Genomic DNA, 20990 nt, shown 5'->3' on the forward strand with positions numbered 1-20990 from the left:
AGGTCATAAGTTGTGTAGGCCTGGACTACAAGGTTTTCAGTGTTGTCGCTTCCTAACCCAGAATAGGAAGAAGCATTTGAGTGATGAAAATTCAGGTCCTGTTGTCTTTTGCACATTGTTCAATCCTGGCCTGAACTACCTAGCATCAGGGTTTGACTCTGTCAACTTGGATTTGGCCTCATTGGCTCATAAATTGCCATGACAGCTGGGCTCAGTGTCATTTTACCCCTGAACTGAACACCTCCCAATCCTTTTAACTGTGACAAACTGGAGCCACCACTAAGTGGCGCTGGAGGCTTATATTCTACAGCTGGCTGCTGAAAGCAGAGAAGCATACAATTGCCATCCTGTTTCATGCTGCAATAGTTTTCCAAAAAGACACACAAACTGTGTTCCTGGGAACTTGTTTTATCTGAAATAAGCTACTATCCACCTTCCTCTGCAGTGCACAGCCAGCATGTATTATTGGGTACACTCTTAGTACATACACAACTCTATAGCTCAATGGGCCTGGTCAGCAGTCTCCACAAAATCAACTGTGCACTTTAGCACAATTTCCAGAATTGCCTGTGGTATACAAGGTTTCCTGGGCAGACAAGTCTATGTGGAAAGCGAAGCTGAAGTATAATGGCACCTCCTACTTCACCAAGACTCACAGGCAATCAAAGTGTGGAGCAGATTTTCAGCTAGTTCAAGGTTACGGGGTGCAAAATCACTGGTGCATTCCTTCCTGGCTCCTCTTAGCTACCAGCTACCATCTTTAATTCCCCATAATGTCCCTAGTTATGACAAAGCATCATTCCAAGGGGCATTTGAGTGGATTTAAAAGGTTACAACCAGCAGCCACAACAAAGGACCAGGACGTTTTAGTGTGATCCTTGCCTTCCAAATTCATCCCCACTAAAATTTGGTTTTAAAAAAACCTTTAACACAGCTGGTCTGCTTCTGTTAAGTGCTGCTAATACAAAACCTATCTTATGGCAATAAAACTTCTGGGGGGAAAACTCACATAGAAAGAATCGGGGCCACCATGTCAAGGGATGCGATAAGAATGCCGAGTTCTGCGATCAGTGCTGTGAGCAGAAGGGCCCAGGTTGGCTCGCCGTTTGCCTTCCCGTGGCCAAACACCTGTAAAAAGAGATTGCAGAACAAAAGGAGTTTGCAGTGCCTCATTTAAGTTTTGAACAGTTCATAGAAAGCATCTAAAGCTTGTGCTGGAAGTGAGGCAGTGGGGAGAGAGAGTGTGTAGCACTTTCCAGACATTTATTTGTGAAGAATCAATATATGCATTATAGCTCCAAGGGGAGGCATCTCAGCCTTTCCCCACCCAAAAAACATTCACTAGAACATCTGTAGGGAGCCCTCACATGCACAAGAGATGATGATGATGATGATGATAATAATAATAATAATAAAATAATAATAATAATAATAATAATAATAATAATAATAATAATAATAATTTATTTCTACCCAACCACTCTGGGCGGCTTCCAACAACAAATGTGAACGCCTGAAACAGGCTAGCTCTCTGATAGCTACCAGTTTTCCACTGCTCAGTATATATGACTATCATAAGCTCACTAATAATTTTATTAGTAGGAGTCGTATTTTCCCTCTAGGTTCTTCACCCCCACCCCACTAGAGTTCCCTCCTTGGGTTTATTTTTAATTAGGAGTAAAAGCTTGCTTTCTTAAAAGACATGGAATCTAGCCTTCTCAATCAGAGTCAGCTTCCTGTTAGGACCCTATTTATGCCTCAGGGAGCACACAAAGCTCCCAGATTCATAAGGGTTTTTCCCAGGAACTTGCTTGGTGCAACATGTACCAACCCATAAGAAAGGAATGATGTTGTCCTTGGCAATTGCTTGAAGCAGCCGTGGGGCACCAGTGAGGCTCTGCAAACCTGCTCCGCAAGTAGAGAAAAACGAGCCTATCACAATGACCCACGGCGAGGGCCACGCAAGGGTGCCCACCACTAAGTTCCTGTTCACGGCATCACCATATCTGCAGAAAAGATGGAACAAGTCGATTGAAAAGAAGCCTTGGATTTCATTAAATGGTGAAAAGTATTTTTCCATGGAAATTTCAATATTTATTTCCCAAAACGAGTTACTGTTCATGCAAGGAATTTAAATTTAATGCTTTAAATATTAGGGCATAATGAAATGTTTACCAACAGCATCGTTACTTGCTAGAGGTCTTTAAGTAGAATTTGGACAGCCATCTGCTGGAGACACTCAAGCTTTGAATGTCCTGCATCTAGCAGGGGGTTGGACCATATGGCCCTCAACAGCCCTGGATCCTAAAACTGAAATAGCTTAATGATCCAAACTCAATGATGAGACACAAAAATAACTGGGTGATCAGTGTGGATATACAAAATAATATATAAGGATGGTCTTTGACTTGGTGGCTCACATCTCTAACTGGATATGCAATTTCAGATACAAAAGTAGCTGGCTACAAAATGTCTGTTATTTTCGGCTGCAGATGCCATACAATCCCTTCCCACAACAGTGTCCCCGTTAACACACAATGCTAAGGCAAACAATGACTTATCACAAACAATAAAATGGCAAGGAGATCACAGCCATTTTGCAATATGCTGAAGAGAAAGCTAATTTCACACAGCAAAAATGAGAGGCATAGCCATGATTTTGACCACATTGTTTTACACATGAAAGTAAGCAGAAATTTAATGGTTACTTACTTATCTCTAAGAACAACCCCTTCAATGCAAGCACCAAACAGCAGCACACAGCTGAAATCTGAAGGTGCACATTCCATTAAAGAAACCAGCCTGATTTCTGACAGTGTCAGTAAGACGCAACACATCCCTATAACTATAGTACTTGCCATAAAAATCCTTATATATTCCTATAGAGTTGGGGTGGGGAACCTGTGGCCCTCTAGATGCTATTGGACTCCCACACCCATCACACCCAGCCAGCATGGGCCAGTGCCACTCAAACTGCATAATGTTGCACTGCATGGGTAAATCAGAAGTTTAAGGGCAAGGGTGGGGAACCTTTGGCCTGCGGATCAATCTCAGCCCACCAGGATGTCCAATTAGGCCTGTGAATCTATTTCCTCAAATCTACGTCTACCTGTTTATCAGTTCGTGTCACTGGGTGGCATCAACTGATGGGCATGGTGATGGGCAGGGTTCAATCCTGCTGGATGCTACTTCACTAGTGCATGTCCTTCAGGGAACATGCTGATGAAGCACACACCTTCCCCACCAGTCAACAGTAATGTGCAAGTGGGACCACCCACCTATCAGTCACGTGGCATCAAAATGACACCAGAAGATTGGAAAGTGTCAAAATTGGCCTGCAGGGTGGATGGGTGAAATAAAGATCTGACCTGACAATCCAAAAAGGATTGGTCTAAAAAAAAAGGGGGGGGGAGTGACTTGTAGATGGGACCAGTTACTAAAATGACACTTAGACGGAGATAAGCGTTAGGTTGGAACATAGGATAATAGATGTCAAAATATGCAGTGTTAGGATAACAGCTAGGGCCAGAGGCAGCTGTATTAGTGTAGAATCCTGGAACATTGGAAACTATTATTTAAGAAAATGTTACTCAATTCCTTACTTAAATAGGAAGCAGACCACTCCAGTGTGAAGCAGAGCTGGGGTTGAGTAGGCATACAAAGGGAGAGTCCTACTGCTTCCTCCAAGTCAGTTGGTGGTGGCAGCAGGAACCTAAAGGAACTGTGGACCCAGTGGACTATCTGTGAGGCCTACCCTTAGGGACAACCTAAGGACAGGCCCCTGCAAAAAACTGCAGGAACATCACAATGGGCAAACAGTCTGACCTAGTATGGGGCAGCTTATGTATTAGAACCACCACAATTTTTTATTTTAAAAAAAATAAGGATACAGACTAGAGACGTCGTTATAATAGCTAGGATAGTTCCAACAGGAATAGACTTCTGGGCATCTTTGAGGTCTCCAGATCGGTTTGAGCCAGCCATGATCCCTTAAAAGAAAAGCAAGAATGTAGGAATGAGAAGCACGTCTCCCACCCAAAGAGTTCCAAAGTGCCCAGAGGTATAAAAAATCTGCCCGTCTCCGTATTCTCACCTGTCACTGAAGGGAAGAAGATGCCAACGAGCACTGTGAAGGAAGTTGCTATGTCTGCATAAACGTAAAGGTGAAGGTTGCTCTTATGTCCAGCCACATCAACAGATGGGCGATCAGCTTTCTCCAGAATCTCACCTTTCTCCAAGTAATTGCTCCAGATGTTATCTGGGGTGGGGGAGCAAAGAAGCACAGAGTGAACAAATAACTTACTGAATGAAACATCTGCTCACTTTCTTTGTTAGGCACAAGGAAAATGTTATCAGAGGATGATTTTTTAGGAAGTCCAAGAAATATTGTATCAGGTATCCTATTGTTCAGGAGTATCTCTCCCTCTTTCTCTCTCATATATATACACACACACACACAGTCATGGGGGGGAAAGTGCACCACCCTCTTTGAATTATGTGGTTTTACATATGAAGACATAATAACAATCATCAGTTCCTTAGCAGGTCTTAAAATTAGGTAACTACAACCTCAGATGAACAACAGCACATGACATATTACACCGTGTCATCATTTAACATTGACTCTGGGCGGGGGGGACGGACAAGTTTACACAGGTTCTGCATCTAAAGCAAGTGGGTTCTACAACTTGTATAAATCATATAGTTTTTCCTTCTGTAGCTAGGAAAAGCAAAGAGCTTCACAGGAGGACCCCATATCTCCACACTATGACCAATGGAAATCTCATTCAGAACTCTTTCTACACACTAAGCAGTTAAGAATTTAGTGTCTTGAATTTCTTTTTTAAATCCAAAAGAAGGAATATTTTCAGGATGGTTAATTCTGTACCTGATCCTAAGTACAAAGCAATGTGCTGCAAACATTCAGGTGTGTCACATCACTGACTTTAAGCTCATATTTTAAGCCCACATTTTCAGTGTAACTTCTGGCATACCCTTTAGTCCTCTGTACTCTTTTAACGAAACCTAAGTATGTTTAACTGAAGGAAACACACATTCTTCCCCTTTTTACTCTCCCTTCCCCATTCCTCCATAGTCTCCCCTGTGTTGAATTTCAGGTTGCAAGTACCTTTATAAAGCACAATGCACACTGCTTGAGAAACAGAAATAATTTGAAAGGAAGGAAGCAGCCTTATGCAGAATCAGATCACCAGTCCATCTAACTCAGTGTAGTGTCACACTTAATTTGCAGTGGCTCTCCAGGGTTTCAGATAGGATATTTCCTTTCCTATAAATGCTAGGGGATTGACACTGGGACTTCCTGAATGCAAAACATGTGCTTCACCAAGGCCTTTGGCCATAACCAGTGCCAGTGCCATCATTATGCCAACTAGGAAGCCTAGGGCACAGATCTCACAGGGGCGCATGACTGACCTCTCAATGGCACATTTTTATACCGATTCCTTTTTGTTATAACTTATACGTTTCTGATAATATTTCACTTTTACTTTGTATTTTGAACGCAGTTTCTCAAAGTTCAAACTTATTAAAAACTCACATATGCTCAACAATGTGGCAAAATAGGCTAGTTGGCTTGGCAACTATATCAACTGAACAAGCCCAAGCATCAGCACTTGACCTGAAGGAATTGGTGACAAATTTTGCAAAGGAAAAGATTTTGATGTGTCTGGAATGGAAACTTTGAAGAGACTTGCATTTTAACATCACAATTCTCAAGATTATTCAAAACGATTTGTGTGCTAAAATGTTTTCTTTTGCATTTGAGAAAGATTGTCAAAGATTGTTGCATGACTTATTATTGAAATTTAAAATAAATATAGCAATTGGGTTTTGGGCTTTCCATTTTTTCTACAAACCATCTGTTTTGGAAAACTGAGGTTAGCATTTGGGGGGGGGGCAGTGCAAGTAGTTAGCCTTGCCAAGGGTGCATAATATCCTGGCATTGGAACTGGGCATGTCCCAATAATAGTGGAGTAATATCATGGTAATAACTTTGCCTCTACCTTTCAAAATGCCACTAGCAGCTCCAGGAATCCCTACAATCTCAGTAACGTTGTTGAACAGGAAATACTCATCACAGAATCCAGAGGTTATATTGAAGCCTGGGCAGAAGAGTTCCGTCAACTGGGAGGGCACAGTGACGTTGCCAGCGACTGTAGTTTTGGCACAAACATCAAACTGGTCCCTTGAAAGAGTCCTGTTGCCTAACATGCAAACTCTGGGAAGACACAAAGGTTTGCAGATTTGTTATATATAAGCTTCATAGATTTCTTGCAAATCCACAAAAGAAAAGCTCTCCCCTGAAGTCCGTAAGAAAGCAGCAGAAAGTAGATCACTTTTGAAATGCAGGAATACAACAAGAGCTTTGCTGGATCAGACCAAAAGTCCACCAGCTCCTCAAGCATCCTGCTTCCCAGTCACTGATCAGATGCTCCCAGGAAGCCCAAGAGGAGGCCATGAAGGAGCCAGCCCTTTCTGGCTGTTGCTCCCCAGCAACTACTATTTGGTGACCTCTGAACCTTAAGTTTTGACAAAGCTATTATGATTTGTAGCCTTATTCTCCATGACTCTGCCTAATCCTCTTTAAACTCATCTAAGCTAGTGGTCATCAGTATACTTTATGACACCAATTCCATAAATTCAGTTTGTGTTATATTAAGTAGGTAGGTGATTGACTGATTAATCTTGTGCTGGAATGCACATTAATTCTACAAAATACTACCATCTTTTTTTCTTCTATACTACAGAAAACTACCCTCAAGCATTTTTGTCTTTCCATGCAGAGAAAAATGCAACCTAAACATTTGGAGGACCCTTTTCTGCACTTTTCCTTTGCTCTAAAAAGGCACCAAAGGTCTTCTTTTCTCTTAAATGCTCATTATCTCTTGCTCTTCCCTATGTTCCTTCCCTAAACTTGCATTTCTCCCTCCCTTAAAGTTAATCTAGAGGTGGGAAAACTTCTCTCTCCATTGAGGGCCAACATTTGTATTTTCATCCTTATTTCTCAGGTGTGTGGACTGGATTGGAAGGGGCAGTATTTCATTTGATAAAAATAAATTGATGCAGGTTCCCCTCTTTTCCCAGCTGTATGGGCCTTAGTGGGGGGGGGGGGGGGAGCCACATCTCCCAACCCAACAGCTAGGATTTTTTTCTTTTCATTGATAGCACTATTGTAAGGAGATTTCAAACAACTCTGTTTCAATTGTTGCCATTTACTTACGGAAAAACGGGTGGCTCAAAGATGGATTTGATTGCTCCAGCATAGATGGACAAGATGGATATTATGACACAAGCCAAAAACAGAGATGCAAATTTGTTGACATATTTCACGCCTACAAAGACTACCACAGCCATGAACGTGAGGAACAAGGTCCCATACACTCGCATGTTATTCAGCGTGGCATTGGAAGTGTCGTGGGCCCCAGTTGGATGGAAAATGGCCGCTTGAGGAGCAATGTATGTCTGAAACAGTTAGAACACAGTGTCTACAACAAAAAGAAAGCAATTTATGATGTCCTTAGGTTCAACAGGACATCCCTGGCAAAACACATATATATCCAAACTAAACCAAATTTACGTCTTGAGTAGCCAATGATCATAAACAAACATGAACCAAACAATTTTTAATCAATTTTGCAAGATTCCAGCATGTAATATGTCTTCACAGTGGTGCCTTCCGAAGTTTAAGGAAGTTCTGAAGGCTTAACTCTGCTCAGTTACTTTCAGAGAGTAATCTCTCTTGCAGATTTTGTGCTGTGGGGGTTCATGGATTTTAATGTTGCTTTACTACTTTAATTTATGGAATTGTTTTTACTTCTGTTTTCTTCCTTTATTTTTTATATCATAATGTAGCAAAACAATTTTAGATGATGTGAAATCTGTATTGTGAATATAATTTCTCAAAAAGCAGGATATACATTTAATAAATAAGTAGATGAAATACCCTTAAGGTATTATTTTAAGGCTCTCTGGAACTGTGAGCAAGGCAAGCAAGGCACTGGGCTTTGTTAAGGAGGCAGGAGGGCTCTGGGACTCTGCTAGAGCCCTTGTGACTCCTCAAAGCTGGGTAGGAATCCCAGCATTGGGGGGGGGGGGCAGTTCTGGAGGGTCCTGACTTTACACATTTTGTTGTCTACATGTGAACTCCTGGAACTGAACCCTTGTGTAAGATGAGATTTGCCTGTAATTCTAACATGTTTCATCTTTCCCTAAAATGTATTTGTCACTACTTACTAGCAAAATTTCAATGGCACCAAGGATGTACATAGCGCCTGCGAATGTTGTCCCCAAGTAAAAGCACAGTCCCACTGCGCCACCAAATTCAGGGCCCAATGATCTTGAGATCATGAAGTATGAACCGCCAGCTATAAAGTTAAAGAGAGAGAAATGTTTTCTGTAGGATTACACAAAGAACAATTGTAAGCTAGATGTCCAAAAAGAAGAATCAGAATAAAAAGTTGCTTTACGTAAATTAGGTACATTTTTTCCCCTATGCTTATTGAAAACAGGCATCATTTTCGTAACTAACAATAGCTCTGCTAAATGAACTCAGTGAATACAGAATGTTTCAGAACTTGGCTCAAATAAGTTTTGCTCTTTTGTTTCCCAAACAAAAAATTTTGCACCTGAAATACTAACAAATTTATTATGACATAAGCAAGTGTTTCTCAAACTTGGGTCCCCAGTTGGTGTAAGAAGTGGAAAGAAAATATAGGTTAGTATGCAAACTCATAGTGGGGTTTTTTTAAAAAAAAAGCTCTCAAACTGCAGTGCCTTCTCATTTGAAATATTGCTTTCATAACTACAAGGGAAATTATCTTTTCCATAAAAATGAAAACAGGCCCATGGGATTCTAGAAGCAAGCGGTCACCATTGGGATTGTGTGAGCACATGCATACAGGCACATGTCCCCAGTGCAGAACAGCATTCCCAGTACAGCAAAGTGTATAAATCTATTAGCACCATGTTCATTCGGTTAAAAGGGAACGGAGGAAAAAGAGAATTCAGCCATCCAAACCATGCCAAACCTAACAGCTTGCATTTTCTTTCACTCACAATGTAACCAGGCAAAAGATATCACCATAGCCAATTTTCCATCTTGCTGAATGTCATGATAGAGTGGTAGGCATACTCATTCATTTTGGCTTAAGTGCCAATTCCATGCAAACTAGTGCAATGAACAGAGGCCAAACCTTATAGATTACATTCAGGATCAATGTACAAGAGAAGCCAATCTATTAAGCTTGAAAGGATACATGCTTCCTGTACTCATCTACTTGGTACACGGATTCCAAGTGGTTTAAAACAGCATCTACAATGGTTAAGTTACACAGTACCTGGAACGACACCATTTGTTGCAATAGCACTCATCGATATGGCTGTCAGCATAGTCTGTGAATAGGGAAAAAATGGATGTTTACAAGTAACCTTTGCAAGGAAAACTACAGCTGTTCCACTATGCTACCCTTCCTCCACCTGTTGCTCTTCAGATATTTTGAACTACAACTCCCATCATCCCTGATCACTAACCAAACTGGTTGAGAGCACAACAGGCTGTACTATGAAGGTAGAAACCACCAAGTCTGAAAACACAACACATTTTGGTGAATTCCCAAAGCCCCTCTCTACTCACTTTCCCTTTTCGTGTGAATAATGTGTGAAGAGGATTTATTTACTTTATTTATTATTACTTTTATATCCCACCTTTTCTCCAAGAAGCTCAAGGTAGCGCACACCTTTCTCCCCATCTCCTAATTTTATTCTCACAACAAACTTGTGAAGTAGGTTAGACCGAGAGACAGTGGCTGGCCCAAGGTCACCTTCATGGCTGTGTGAGGATTTGAACTGTGGTCTCCCAAATCCTAGTCCAGCACTCTAACCCCTACTCCACACTGGTTTGGTTTGTTGCCTTTCAGCTGCCTGGCCACTATTACAAAGTGGAGATAATGCACAAACTTTTACAGGGTTTTTATTAATTTTTCCACGGCTTTTGTAGTGGACAAGAGTGTGCTAGGCTTTTGTCATTATCGCTCTCCTTTCTGTGTTCTGTAGCCAAAGTATTAGATTTAAGGTGCTCTCAGTGAACTATAGTGCCCTGCAAGACAAGTCTCTTCCACAGAGCTGGCAATTTAGACAGTGGGAAAGACAAAAAGGAAAGGGGTCACACAAGAGAGAGACACAAGCAAAATAAATGGCCAAGTTGGTTGAGGCACTGAGGCACCCAAGCAAGGTAAGCAGGCAGACATTCCCCCAACTAAACACCCACTGTTTTCTATCTTTTAGGAAATAATACGGATATTACATGATTGGGCAAGGAGTCTTATTATGCAAAAGGAGGCAGGCAGGAAGGCATCTTGGAGAGAAGAGCTTTGCAACAGAGTCATGTACTCACACAGCAGCAGCAGATTAAGACAATCAGGAAGGACTGCAGAACACCAGCCGTTCCCACCATCCATGTCAATCGCAGGAAGAGAATGACCCCAAATATATTCTGCATACACGGCAGGTAAACACCCATCAAGGTGCCCATGCTGGGTGACTGAAAAAGACACGAGGTATGTAAATCAAGCCTCATTCCACAGTGAGTAATTCAGTAGTATAGCATGTACTGGTTATTGGCATTGATCCAGGGATGTCAATTTGGCATCTGTGAGCATTAGTGTGGCTGGAAGTACCTCCTATGGTGCCTAAAAAGGTCTTAATAAGCATCCATCAAAAAAAACACACAAGGATGACTCTTTCTGCCCATTCCCTGTTTCCACTGGCTCAGCCTTTCTGACATTAAACGTGACTTTCCTACATAAAATGTGCCACCTCAGAGATCCTTGCATTTCACTGGGTGCCAGAATTGGACAATCTCCCTCTGTTCTGTTCTGAACAGTTGCAAATAGCTTTGCTCTTGTAGGAAAGTGCAATGGATAGCTCAGGTATTTGCCCTCTCCGTGTAAGTTGTGGGTCTACTGTATATGAAACAACCTGAATTTACTTGAATTTGATTATTGAACATAAGTATAATAATCGAAGTTGTTCATTCTGGGTTTTGGCCAAAAGGATCCTGCTATGTCTTACAAACATGAAACACACAATAGAACTTGTGTCTAGGGTCTAAACTGCAGCACAGCTTCTAGTCTTCAAAAGACTGTCTCTCCCTTCCAAACCTGCCTGCTGGCCAAGGACTTCAATGAGAGTCCTGCTACCTTTAGAGGTTAGATATGTGTCAACCCTAAAACAGGGTCTTGTCCGTGGTGGTGCCCCCAGGCTTTGGCATTCTCTTCTGAGAAATGTTTACCTCCTAAAAATGTTACTGGGCAGCCACCTTCCCTCCATCTCAGCACCAAGTTAAAATCATTTCAAGAACTTGAGCATTCAAAGAAAGAAGAGTAGAAAAGTTTTAAGGTACTGTTTGGGATTATAGCTGTTTTTATTTTAGAATGAAGTCTGTATTTTTAGTGTTTTAATTAATGTTGTTAGCCACCTTGCATAGGCTTGTAGAAAGGCAACTACCACTTCTGAAGGGCCAGCAATCCCAAACAACTCAAACTACCACTTTCTCCACATCTCTTTTGCCTCTAGAATGGGAAACAAGGTGACGGGGTGTGTGTGTGTGTGTGTGTTGTTATTTGCCTTGTCAGGCGGAAGGGACAGGCATAGGAAGGAGACTCTGCTTGCTGACCCTTAGGGTCAGGGAAGCCTGTTGTTCACAAATGTGGAGAATTATTCACAATTAATAGCCTCTCAAACAAACTCCAGGGGACAAAATTGACTAAAGCCTCCATTGATTTCTCTGTATAACAGAAATAGCTGCTATAGTTCTGAATCACAACAGAATCAATGCCCTCTGCTTTGAAATTAAAACATATTGAGCTTTTGTGGCTTGAACATAGAAGGGAATCGTTATTCCATGATGGATATAGAGGTTAAGCTTAAGCCCAGACATCTGAATTAATAAGCATCTATAAAAGTGTGACCCATAAATGGGCTGCACAGAACCCACGGTGTGTGTGTGTGTGTGTGTGTGTGTGTGTGTGTGTGGACTGAAGAGATCTTAACTGATGACTAGTGTGGATTTCAACATTGCAAAATGTTACTACATCATGCTACAAACAGAAAAAAAACAACAACAAAAAAACTGTGCCCAATTGAAATGTATTAGTACCAAGCTCTAAATGGCTAGTGACCCAGGTACCTAAAAGAGCACCTTCCCCAATGTCAATCATCTCAGACCCTGCAATTGCCAGGTGAAGCCTTGGTGGTGGTACTGTCACTGAGGCACCACCCAGCTGGCACTGACGTGTGTGACAGGGCTTCTCAGTTGCAATTCATCTTTCACCCTCACTGAATTTCACGAGGAATTTAAAAACATTTCTGTTTACTCCGGCATTTTATGCCAGAACCTGGAAACCCTGAAATTACCGGCAGAGAAATATGATGGTTTTAAATTGTTTTAGAATGTTTTCAACTGTTTCTAGAATTTTTAAAAAAAATGATATTGATGTTGGGCTCCTTTGGGAGGAAGGGTGGGGTATAAATTGAATAAATGAGGAGGAGGAGGAAGAAGATACAAGCAGTAGTTGTAGTTGTTTTAATTGAGAGGAAAACCCTACATACTTTTGATATTTTCTTTCTTGACCCTTCCGTGCTTTCCGCTTCCTCATGTTCCTTTGCTCCTTGAGTGAGATTTGTGTAGCTGACCAGCTTGCCAAGCAGGGAAGAGACTTTTGGCCGAATATCCAATTCCTCCTGCAAAGGAAACACAAGATGGTGAGGTTCAGTAATGACAGTAAATACTTAGCATTTACATAGTGCTTTCCGTGCTCAAGGCACTACATTTATACGACCTCAGAAATTGTTACAACAGCCTTTGAAGTAGACCAATGGGATTGTTTCCATATAATGGGGGGCACCTCTCCCCAACATGCTGCCTGCAGATTGATGAAGTCTCAGAGCTTGTTATTCTGCACATTTCCTGCCAACCACCTCGGTCAGCAGAACTGAAGAAGAAGAAGAGTTTGGATTTGATATCCCGCCTTTCACTCCCCTTCAGGAGTCTCAAAGCGGCTAACAATCTCCTTTCCCTTCCTCCTCCACAACAAACACTCTGTGAGGTGAGTGGGGCTGAGAGACTTCAAAGAAGTGTGACTGGCCCAAGGTCACCCAGCAGCTGCATGCGGAGGAGCAGAGACGTGAACCCGGCACTACTACAGGTACCATGAGAAGAGAAGACTTCCTGGAAAAGACCCTGATGTTGGGAAAGATTGAGGGCACAAGGAGAAGGGGACAACAGAGGACAAGATGGCTGGGCAGTGTTCTCGAAGCTACCAACATGAGTTTGACCAAACTGCAGGAGGCAGTGATCAAACAAAGAAGAACCAATAAAATAATGTCTGGGTGGAGAATGACAGCAGGCTCCACAGTGTAACTTATCAAATTTGAAGCCAAGCAAAGATTTGAATAAAGATATTCCCATTTCTGCTTTTGTTTTCCCTCACCAGTTCAGCCTGCAGGTAAACTCCCTGATGTGGTCTGAAAGAATATGGGTGTATATATGGCAGACCACACACACATATATATGCCCAGCTTGGAAGAATATGGGTAAAAGTATATTGCTGTTAAAAGGGACGCGGGTGGCGCTGTGGGTAAAAGCCTCAGCGCCTAGGGCTTGCCGATCGAAAGGTCGGCGGTTCAAATCCCCGCGGCGGGGTGCGCTCCCGCTGCTCGGTCCCAGCGCCTGCCAACCTAGCAGTTCGAAAGCACTCCCGGGTGCAAGTAGATAAATAGGGACCGCTTACCAGCGGGAAGGTAAACGGTGTTCCGTGTGCTGCGCTGGCTCGCCAGATGCAGCTTTGTCACGCTGGCCACGTGACCCGGAAGTGTCTTCGGACAGCGCTGGCCCCCGGCCTATAGAGTGAGATGGGCGCACAACCCTAGAGTCTGTCAAGACTGGCCCGTACGGGCAGGGGTACCTTTACCTTTACCTTTATATTGCTGTTGCTAAGCAACTATATCATACACCAGTCACTATAAGAGGCCCATGGGACAAGGAAGGCCTAGTCCCTCAGCAACCTTCCAAGCCCTGCTTCCGGAACTTTCTGCAGACATTACAAATAAAAATAAATGACTTATCTAGTCATACACACACACACTTCTGCAGCTGTAAGGAAAAACCTGCTTTCAGGATTTTACTCAGCTGCTTGCAAAGTAATAAGCATGCTCCTGGCCTTACCATCTTCCAAAAGACACTGGGAAAGCTGATAAGCACTGGGCCTCCAGTTTAAGTTTGATAAAATAAAACACGTCATGTTAAGAATAAATGTAATGAACAATTTCCAGAGGCATACCTGTGTTAATCTATTGCAGGAAAAAAGAAAAGAAAAAGAAACTGTTTCTATGTCATAATAAAACATGTTACAGATAGGTAGCTGTGTTGGTCTGCCATAGTCAAAACAAAAAAAAAATTCCTTCCAGTAGCACCTTAAAGACCAACTAAGTTAGTTCTTGGTATGAGCTTTCGTGTGCATGCACACTTCTTCAGATACTTCTTCAGATATTTACCCCTTCAGATAATAAAACATGTTAGTCTTTAAGGGGCCACAAAACTTTTAGTTGTTTCAATACAATTAAACAACTGATAACCTATTTGGTTATATGAAGTTTATGCTCTGGCTGTTGTGCAATGATTTCCTGCTCCTTTATTTACCCCTTACCTTAAAATATTATTTGTTTGAATTTCTGTTTTTTACACTTTGATATGCTTTTATATTACTGTTTTACTGGTTTTCAGTTGTATTTTTGTTCTAATGATATTGTTTATTTTTATGTCATACAGCACTTTGAGACTTTAAGTGGTTTATAAATGCTTTTAAATAAACAAAAATATGGGCCTACTTTTAGAACTTTTACAACATAATTCTCTCAGGCACATCATCGCAGTACTGGCATCTTGCCTGTCAGTCTTTGATGCCACATATGGGATTTGCAGAGGGTCCGGATGTTGGCTGAGGGGATCTGCTAAATGGACACCAAAGGCGTAGCTCAGCAAAAGAAGTTTAGGGGCAAACTGACATTTGCTGAAAAAGCAAGCAAGTCGGCCAACCTTTCCCAACAGTTACCACAAAGATGTGTTTTTTAAAAATACAATGCAACACACCCAAAACAAAAACAAAAGGGCCGACTACAAAATTTTTTTTGTAATTATAAAAAAATGCTAAAGGAGCTTTAATTAAATTAAGATCTTTTTGCTGGGGTGTTTCAGTTACATTAGAGTGTTTTGCCAAAGAGGTTTTAATTAAATTAGTTCTTTCTTTTATTCATTGTACCAAATGAACACAAAGGAACCAGTTCCATAGGCGGCCATGTTGTCCAAATAGCCCAGTTCTGTCTGCTCTGACTGACAACAGATTTACAAGATTTCAAGTCTGCCTCTTTTAATGCTGGAGGTGCTGGGGATTAAACTTGGTAACATGGGCAAACAAAGCATGCCATCTACCACTGAAACATAAACCCTTGCCGGCATTAACAGTATCAGAGAAAAAGAAGTCAATTGAAACTTTCTATTGTGTTCTCTCTCTCTCACCAATAATTGCCTCACTAATGGGATATCAAGAGCAAAGGCACAAACCTGTGAAGAGCCATTTCCCCAGGACTCATTTTGAGACATGACCACACATCCCTTGGCAGAAAGGTCACTGCATTCTCTTATTCAAACCTAACACAGGCAGAGGATTCTCCTCTGTGATGCAATACTGAAGGTTCTGGGTTGAAAAGACTAATGCCAACAAGACATTACAGGGTTAGGACTTGTCTTCTTTTTGAGGCTGCATTTTAAAAGGAGGCATTCCAGACCTGTCAACAGCAACCTGGCTGGGGAAAACTGGAAATGCCTAATAAAAATTTCTGTGGATTTCTTTGCAAGGCTCTAGTTTACTCAAGCTGTGAAAATGCAGATCAGAAAAGGTCAACTTTGCACTTGTTTATGTGCTCTCTTGCATGAATTTTAAAATGCCTTCTTTAGCTCAGCCTAGTGCCTACAATTATTTTGGACTACGGCTCCCATCAGCCCCAGCCAGCAAAGCCATGTTGGCTGAAGCTGATGGAGTTGGTAGTTCTAAACATCTAGCAAAGGCTGCTTTAGCTACTTGACTGCCCACGAATTTCTCCAAGAGCATGATAGGAAATGGGTAGTCTGGATAAATAAAACTTTGCACATGGACAGGACATGGTTTTCTGGGATCGCTCCAGATGAGGAACCACCACACCTAAAACTGCCACAGTGGGCCAGGGCAGTCAGTGATGGGCCTACATAATAGGGAAGAGGCATTCAGAGAAACCAAAGGCACACTGGGGACTGAGACAACCTAGATAATGTGGAAACAAGTGCTGCAGGGATAATGAGAGGACTGTAGTTCCTATGCTCTTTGTCAAGAAAGATTGCTCCACTGGCTCTGCTAAAGCAAGGGAAGGAAGAGTTGGCAACAAGGGTGAAACAATTCCCCATGGTCATTGTGGGCTTTCGCAACAGCCACCTACTTAGATACACAGGGAAAAGAGACTTGAGGAAGTGGCTCAACACATTTTATCCTTGATGGGGCAAGGGGGGTTAAGCACATCCATCCACCAGCCACCTCTCCCCTGAAAGCTGTCCCTTCCTTGGCTGGGGCTTATAGCAGCTGGCATCCAGCAACACCTGGGCATAAAATGAGCCCTGCTAAATCAGGTCAAAGGCCCACCTAATCCAGCATCCCATTCTCACTGTGGCCAACCAGATGTGCAAGGGAAGCTGACAAGCAGGACCTCAGTGCATCAGTGCTCTTCCTATTTGGAATTCCAGCAATTGGTGTACAGAGGAGAGCAGTCAAGAAACCTGGAAACTGTAGTTGTTTATTCCTACTGTCAAAACTGAAGTTTGTTGCGAGTGCTGAGTGTTGTTTGGAGACCCCTATTCCCCTCACAGAGCTACCATTTCCAGTCAATCCAGTCAATCCAGCTTCCAATCCAGTCAATCCAGCTTCCCAGTGGACTCTGGGAATTGTAGCTGTCTGAGGGAAATAGGGGTCTCTTAACAACTATCAGCACCCACAACAAACTGCAGCTCCCAGGATTACCAGCCATGACTGTTTAAAGTAGTATGGTACTGCTTTAAATGTATAGTGCAGATGGGGCCAGAATCAGCTCCCCACTCTTATGAGTAACATGGTTTAGGTGGGAACATGGTTTAGGGACCCCTAAGAAGCTGAAGAATGAACAAAAAATCAAGGCTGATTTAAAATTCTTATTATTATTTTACCTCAAACAAAGCCAAGTTTCTGTCATAATAATCTCCTCCTTTGCCAGGATCAGAATTGTTGAGGAAAGGACTGCTTTCTTTATGGTTGCCATGGCCTGCGGAAAGAAAAGAAGAAGATTCCAGATCATTTGGGGAAGAAGACAACCTCATAATTCTGAGAAAAGGAAGAGACATAATTGGCACACTTGCATCGTTTTGTTTTCTTTTTCCACTAGCCCATGATCTTAAAATTGATGGCTTTCAGAAATTTATTATCCTCGGAGAACTCTTTATTTGTCAGCTGACAAATGTACATGCACACACACACTGCAGAGCATGCTGGGATGCTATCTAGTGCAGGCTCTCACTACATGCGGAACGCCAGCCAGGACAGGGGTGAGAGGGGGTGTCATTACCCTATAGAGGGGTGGGCAGCCATTTTCCTGTTGAGGGAGGCCACATGCTGGGGGAGAAGGCAGAAACAAAAGTGTTCTGGATTGAGCAATCTGAAATAAAGCCTGCTCACCTTCAATTTCTACCATCAGATTACAATATTCAGTCTTTAGCAGGTCTATTAATAAATAATCCCCACTGCATTTGATGGGGTTACTGTCAAGTACAGTCGTACCTTGGTTTTCAAACAGAATCCATTCCGGGAGTCCGTTCAACTTCTGAAAACGTTTGAAAACCAAGGTGCGGCTTCCGATTGGCTGCAGGAGCTTCCTGCACTCAATCGGAAGCCGTGCTGGATGTTTGGGTTCCAAAGAACGTTAGCAAACCAGAACACTCGCTTCCGGGTTTGTGGCGTATGGGAGCCAAAATGTTCGAGTCGCAAGACGTTCGACAACCAAGGTATGATTGTATACAGATTACGTTTGTTTTATTTATACAAAAGATCAAAACAGTTATGGCCCTGGAAAGGAAGTGGAAGTAATCCTTTCCTCCTCCCTCAATATGTACAATTGGGGTGGGGATGGTGGATATAGCCCCTTCCAGTTTTTTATGAAACTACATAGAAAAAGAAGGGACACACAATTTAGAAAGCCAGGAAAATAGAAGCAGGAAAACAAAGAAGGAACACTTATGGGAAGGAAGAATGGGGCAGATTCAAGAGTCTCAAATTAAGTAAAGTAGGCCTGTGCCCTACTTTATCTTTGATATGCCTTAAAGGTAAAGGGACCCCTGACCATTAGGTCCAGTCGTGGCTGACTCTGGGGTCGCTTTACTGGCCGAGGGAGCCGGCGTACAGCTGGTCATGTGGCCAGCATGACTAAGCCGCTTCTGACGAACCAGAGCAGCGCACGGAAACACCGTTTACCTTCCCACCAGAGCGGTACCTATTTATATACTTGCACTTTGACGTGCTTTCAAACTGCTAGGTTGGCAGGAGCAGAAACTGAGCAACGGGAGCTCACCCCATCACGGGGATTCGAACCGCCGACCTTCTGATCGGCAAGTCCTAGGCTTTGTGGTTTAACCCACAGCACCACCTGCGTCCCTTGATATGCCTTAAGTTTCACCCAAATATTCCCTTTTGGGAAGAATGGTAATGACAAACACTTTCAGGGAAGCTTGCCTGGCATCACTGATCTTCAATTTTAGAAAGCTTTTATAAGCTTTCCCCAAAGCTCAGTTTGAAAAACACAGGTCTGGGTGTGAGACTTTATGCCCAACAGAAAACGGGGCTTAAGAAATTGAGTCCACTGAGGAGTAGGCAGAGGAAAAGCTAGTCACCCCATGAAACGTCCTACACATAGAAACGAGTACATCTAGCGTTACCCTTTATATGCTAGTTTTCTATGTGCAGAGATTAGTGGTAGCAGGATGAAGGGAAAAGCAGACATGAGAACCCCCAACAATGGAACAGCCAAGAAACAAAGCTTACCAATTCATTGAATGAGCACAGTTCGACCCTTATTGATTGCACAATTATATAAAAATCATGCACAATTCTGATATTTGGACATTACTTCAAGTCTGAGATAGCAAATGTGAAGAGCCTAGAATGTTTTCTGGTGCAAGTATTATACAAATGCTGATAAATTATAGGGGAGCTCTGCAACTTTAAATGTAGATTTCAGTCTTTCAAATCCACTCTTTGTCACTAAAACCTGGACTTTGCTCAATTCGAGTCCCACCAGCTATGTCCAAATTTCAAAATAATATTTTCAGAAATCGCAAAATTAAAAAACAACAGTAGTAACAGCGATCTGTATACCCAACTAGCCAACTGGCATGGGATCCATTCTGCCTCACAGATAATTATTTTCAGAGTTAAGAATTAAAGCCAAGTATAAAAAAAGAGAGTCAAGTTTCCCATTAGCTTCTACACAGTAGTATCTTTACTTGGTTACTTAGTTATAGAACCTGATACTCTGAATTTGTTTGCTTTACAAACAAAAAAACCCTGCAATCTATTCAGGATTGTTTTAGATGGCTCTCGGCCAGGAGAAATTATGCTTGCCTGTTTCCAAATGAAATACAAGGGGGAAATGGAACCTTTGACCATTAAAGTAGAATAGCAGTATAACTGCTAATAAAGAAATATCTTGCCCTCCTTTTGATTGGATGGTTTCTAAACCTGTCAGCATTCCGACTGATTGTGGAAATGGCAGAACAAGAGGCCCCATCCCACATAGTCATCAAGGCAAAATTTCAGACATCCTCACAAAAAGCGGATATATTCCAGAGAGGCAGAGTATGATTCAGGCATGCATGATCTAATCTGTTTGTTTTTGTTTACAAGGTTCACCAGCTACAGCCAGATGCAATAGTGAGACAAGCAAACATATGTACACTAAAAAGTATTGAACACATTGCCTCTGAGCACATGCTCAACTCAGGAATTGGTGTTCAGTACCAGAACAAAGCTCACAAGTTTGTTCACAGACAAATCTACTCCTGGCTTCTCCAGCTCGCCAGATGTAATTCTGCTTCAGCAGCTTCATTTGGGGGGTGGGTGGGGGGTGGAGCATTTTAGTTGTTGCTGTAAAGCAGGGGTCATCAAACTTTTTCAGCAGGGGCTGTCCCTCAGACCTTGTGGGGGGCCGGACTATATTTTGGAAGGAAAAAAATGAACGAATTCCTCTGCCCCACAAATAACCCAGAGATGCATTTTAAATAAAAGCACACATTCTACTCATGTAAAAACATGCTGATTCCCAGACCATCCACAAGCCGGATTGAGAATGTGATTGGGCCGGATCTGGCCCCTGGGCCTTAGTTTGCCTACCCATGCTGTAAAGCAATTGAAAGTCAGAGAGCCTTGCCAGAGAACCTACTGAAAATCACAGAGATCTACCAGTAGACTCTGTTAAGAACATCGTAAGAGCCCTGCTGGATCAGGCCAATGGCCCATCTAGTCCAGCATCCTGTTCTCACAGTGTCCAACTAGATGCCTGTGGGAAGCCCCCCAAGTAGGAAACCTGAGAGCAACAGCGCTCTCCCCACCCTCCCAGCAAGTGGCATTCAGAGGCATGCTGCCTTCGAGAGGGGAGGCCTTATCCTCTATGAATTTGATTCTCTTTTAAAGCTATCCAAGTTGGTGGCTACACTACACGTTCTGGAAGCGAATTCCTTAATTTTAATTATGTACTCTGCAAAGTTCTTTATTGTCATGTGAATTCTGGACCTTACCCCTATTCATGCGGAATTTGTTGAAATACTTAACTTTGTACTTGCAGAGTTATTCAGAGTTTGGGTAATGTAA

The 20990-nt window shown here is 42.4% G+C and overlaps 1 protein-coding gene across 1 annotated transcript in view; it reads right to left on the reverse strand.

Annotated features, from left to right (window-relative positions):
* SLC12A4 (solute carrier family 12 member 4) overlaps positions 1 to 20990 on the reverse strand; it is a 65235-nt gene that overhangs the window by 15600 nt on the left and 28645 nt on the right. Inside the window, exons 2-13 of the mRNA XM_028739597.2 lie at positions 17303 to 17397; positions 12628 to 12759; positions 10412 to 10558; positions 9357 to 9411; positions 8254 to 8384; positions 7241 to 7482; positions 6024 to 6238; positions 4094 to 4258; positions 3891 to 3989; positions 2713 to 2770; positions 1832 to 2006; positions 1010 to 1128 (exon numbers count right to left, since the gene is read on the reverse strand). Of these exons, the coding sequence (XP_028595430.1) occupies positions 1010 to 1128; positions 1832 to 2006; positions 2713 to 2770; positions 3891 to 3989; positions 4094 to 4258; positions 6024 to 6238; positions 7241 to 7482; positions 8254 to 8384; positions 9357 to 9411; positions 10412 to 10558; positions 12628 to 12759; positions 17303 to 17397 (1633 nt within the window). The remainder of the gene's footprint in view (positions 1 to 1009; positions 1129 to 1831; positions 2007 to 2712; positions 2771 to 3890; positions 3990 to 4093; positions 4259 to 6023; positions 6239 to 7240; positions 7483 to 8253; positions 8385 to 9356; positions 9412 to 10411; positions 10559 to 12627; positions 12760 to 17302; positions 17398 to 20990) is intronic.

Source organism: Podarcis muralis, chromosome 7 (assembly GCF_964188315.1).
Source record: "Podarcis muralis chromosome 7, rPodMur119.hap1.1, whole genome shotgun sequence".
Lineage (NCBI taxonomy): Eukaryota > Metazoa > Chordata > Lepidosauria > Squamata > Lacertidae > Podarcis > Podarcis muralis.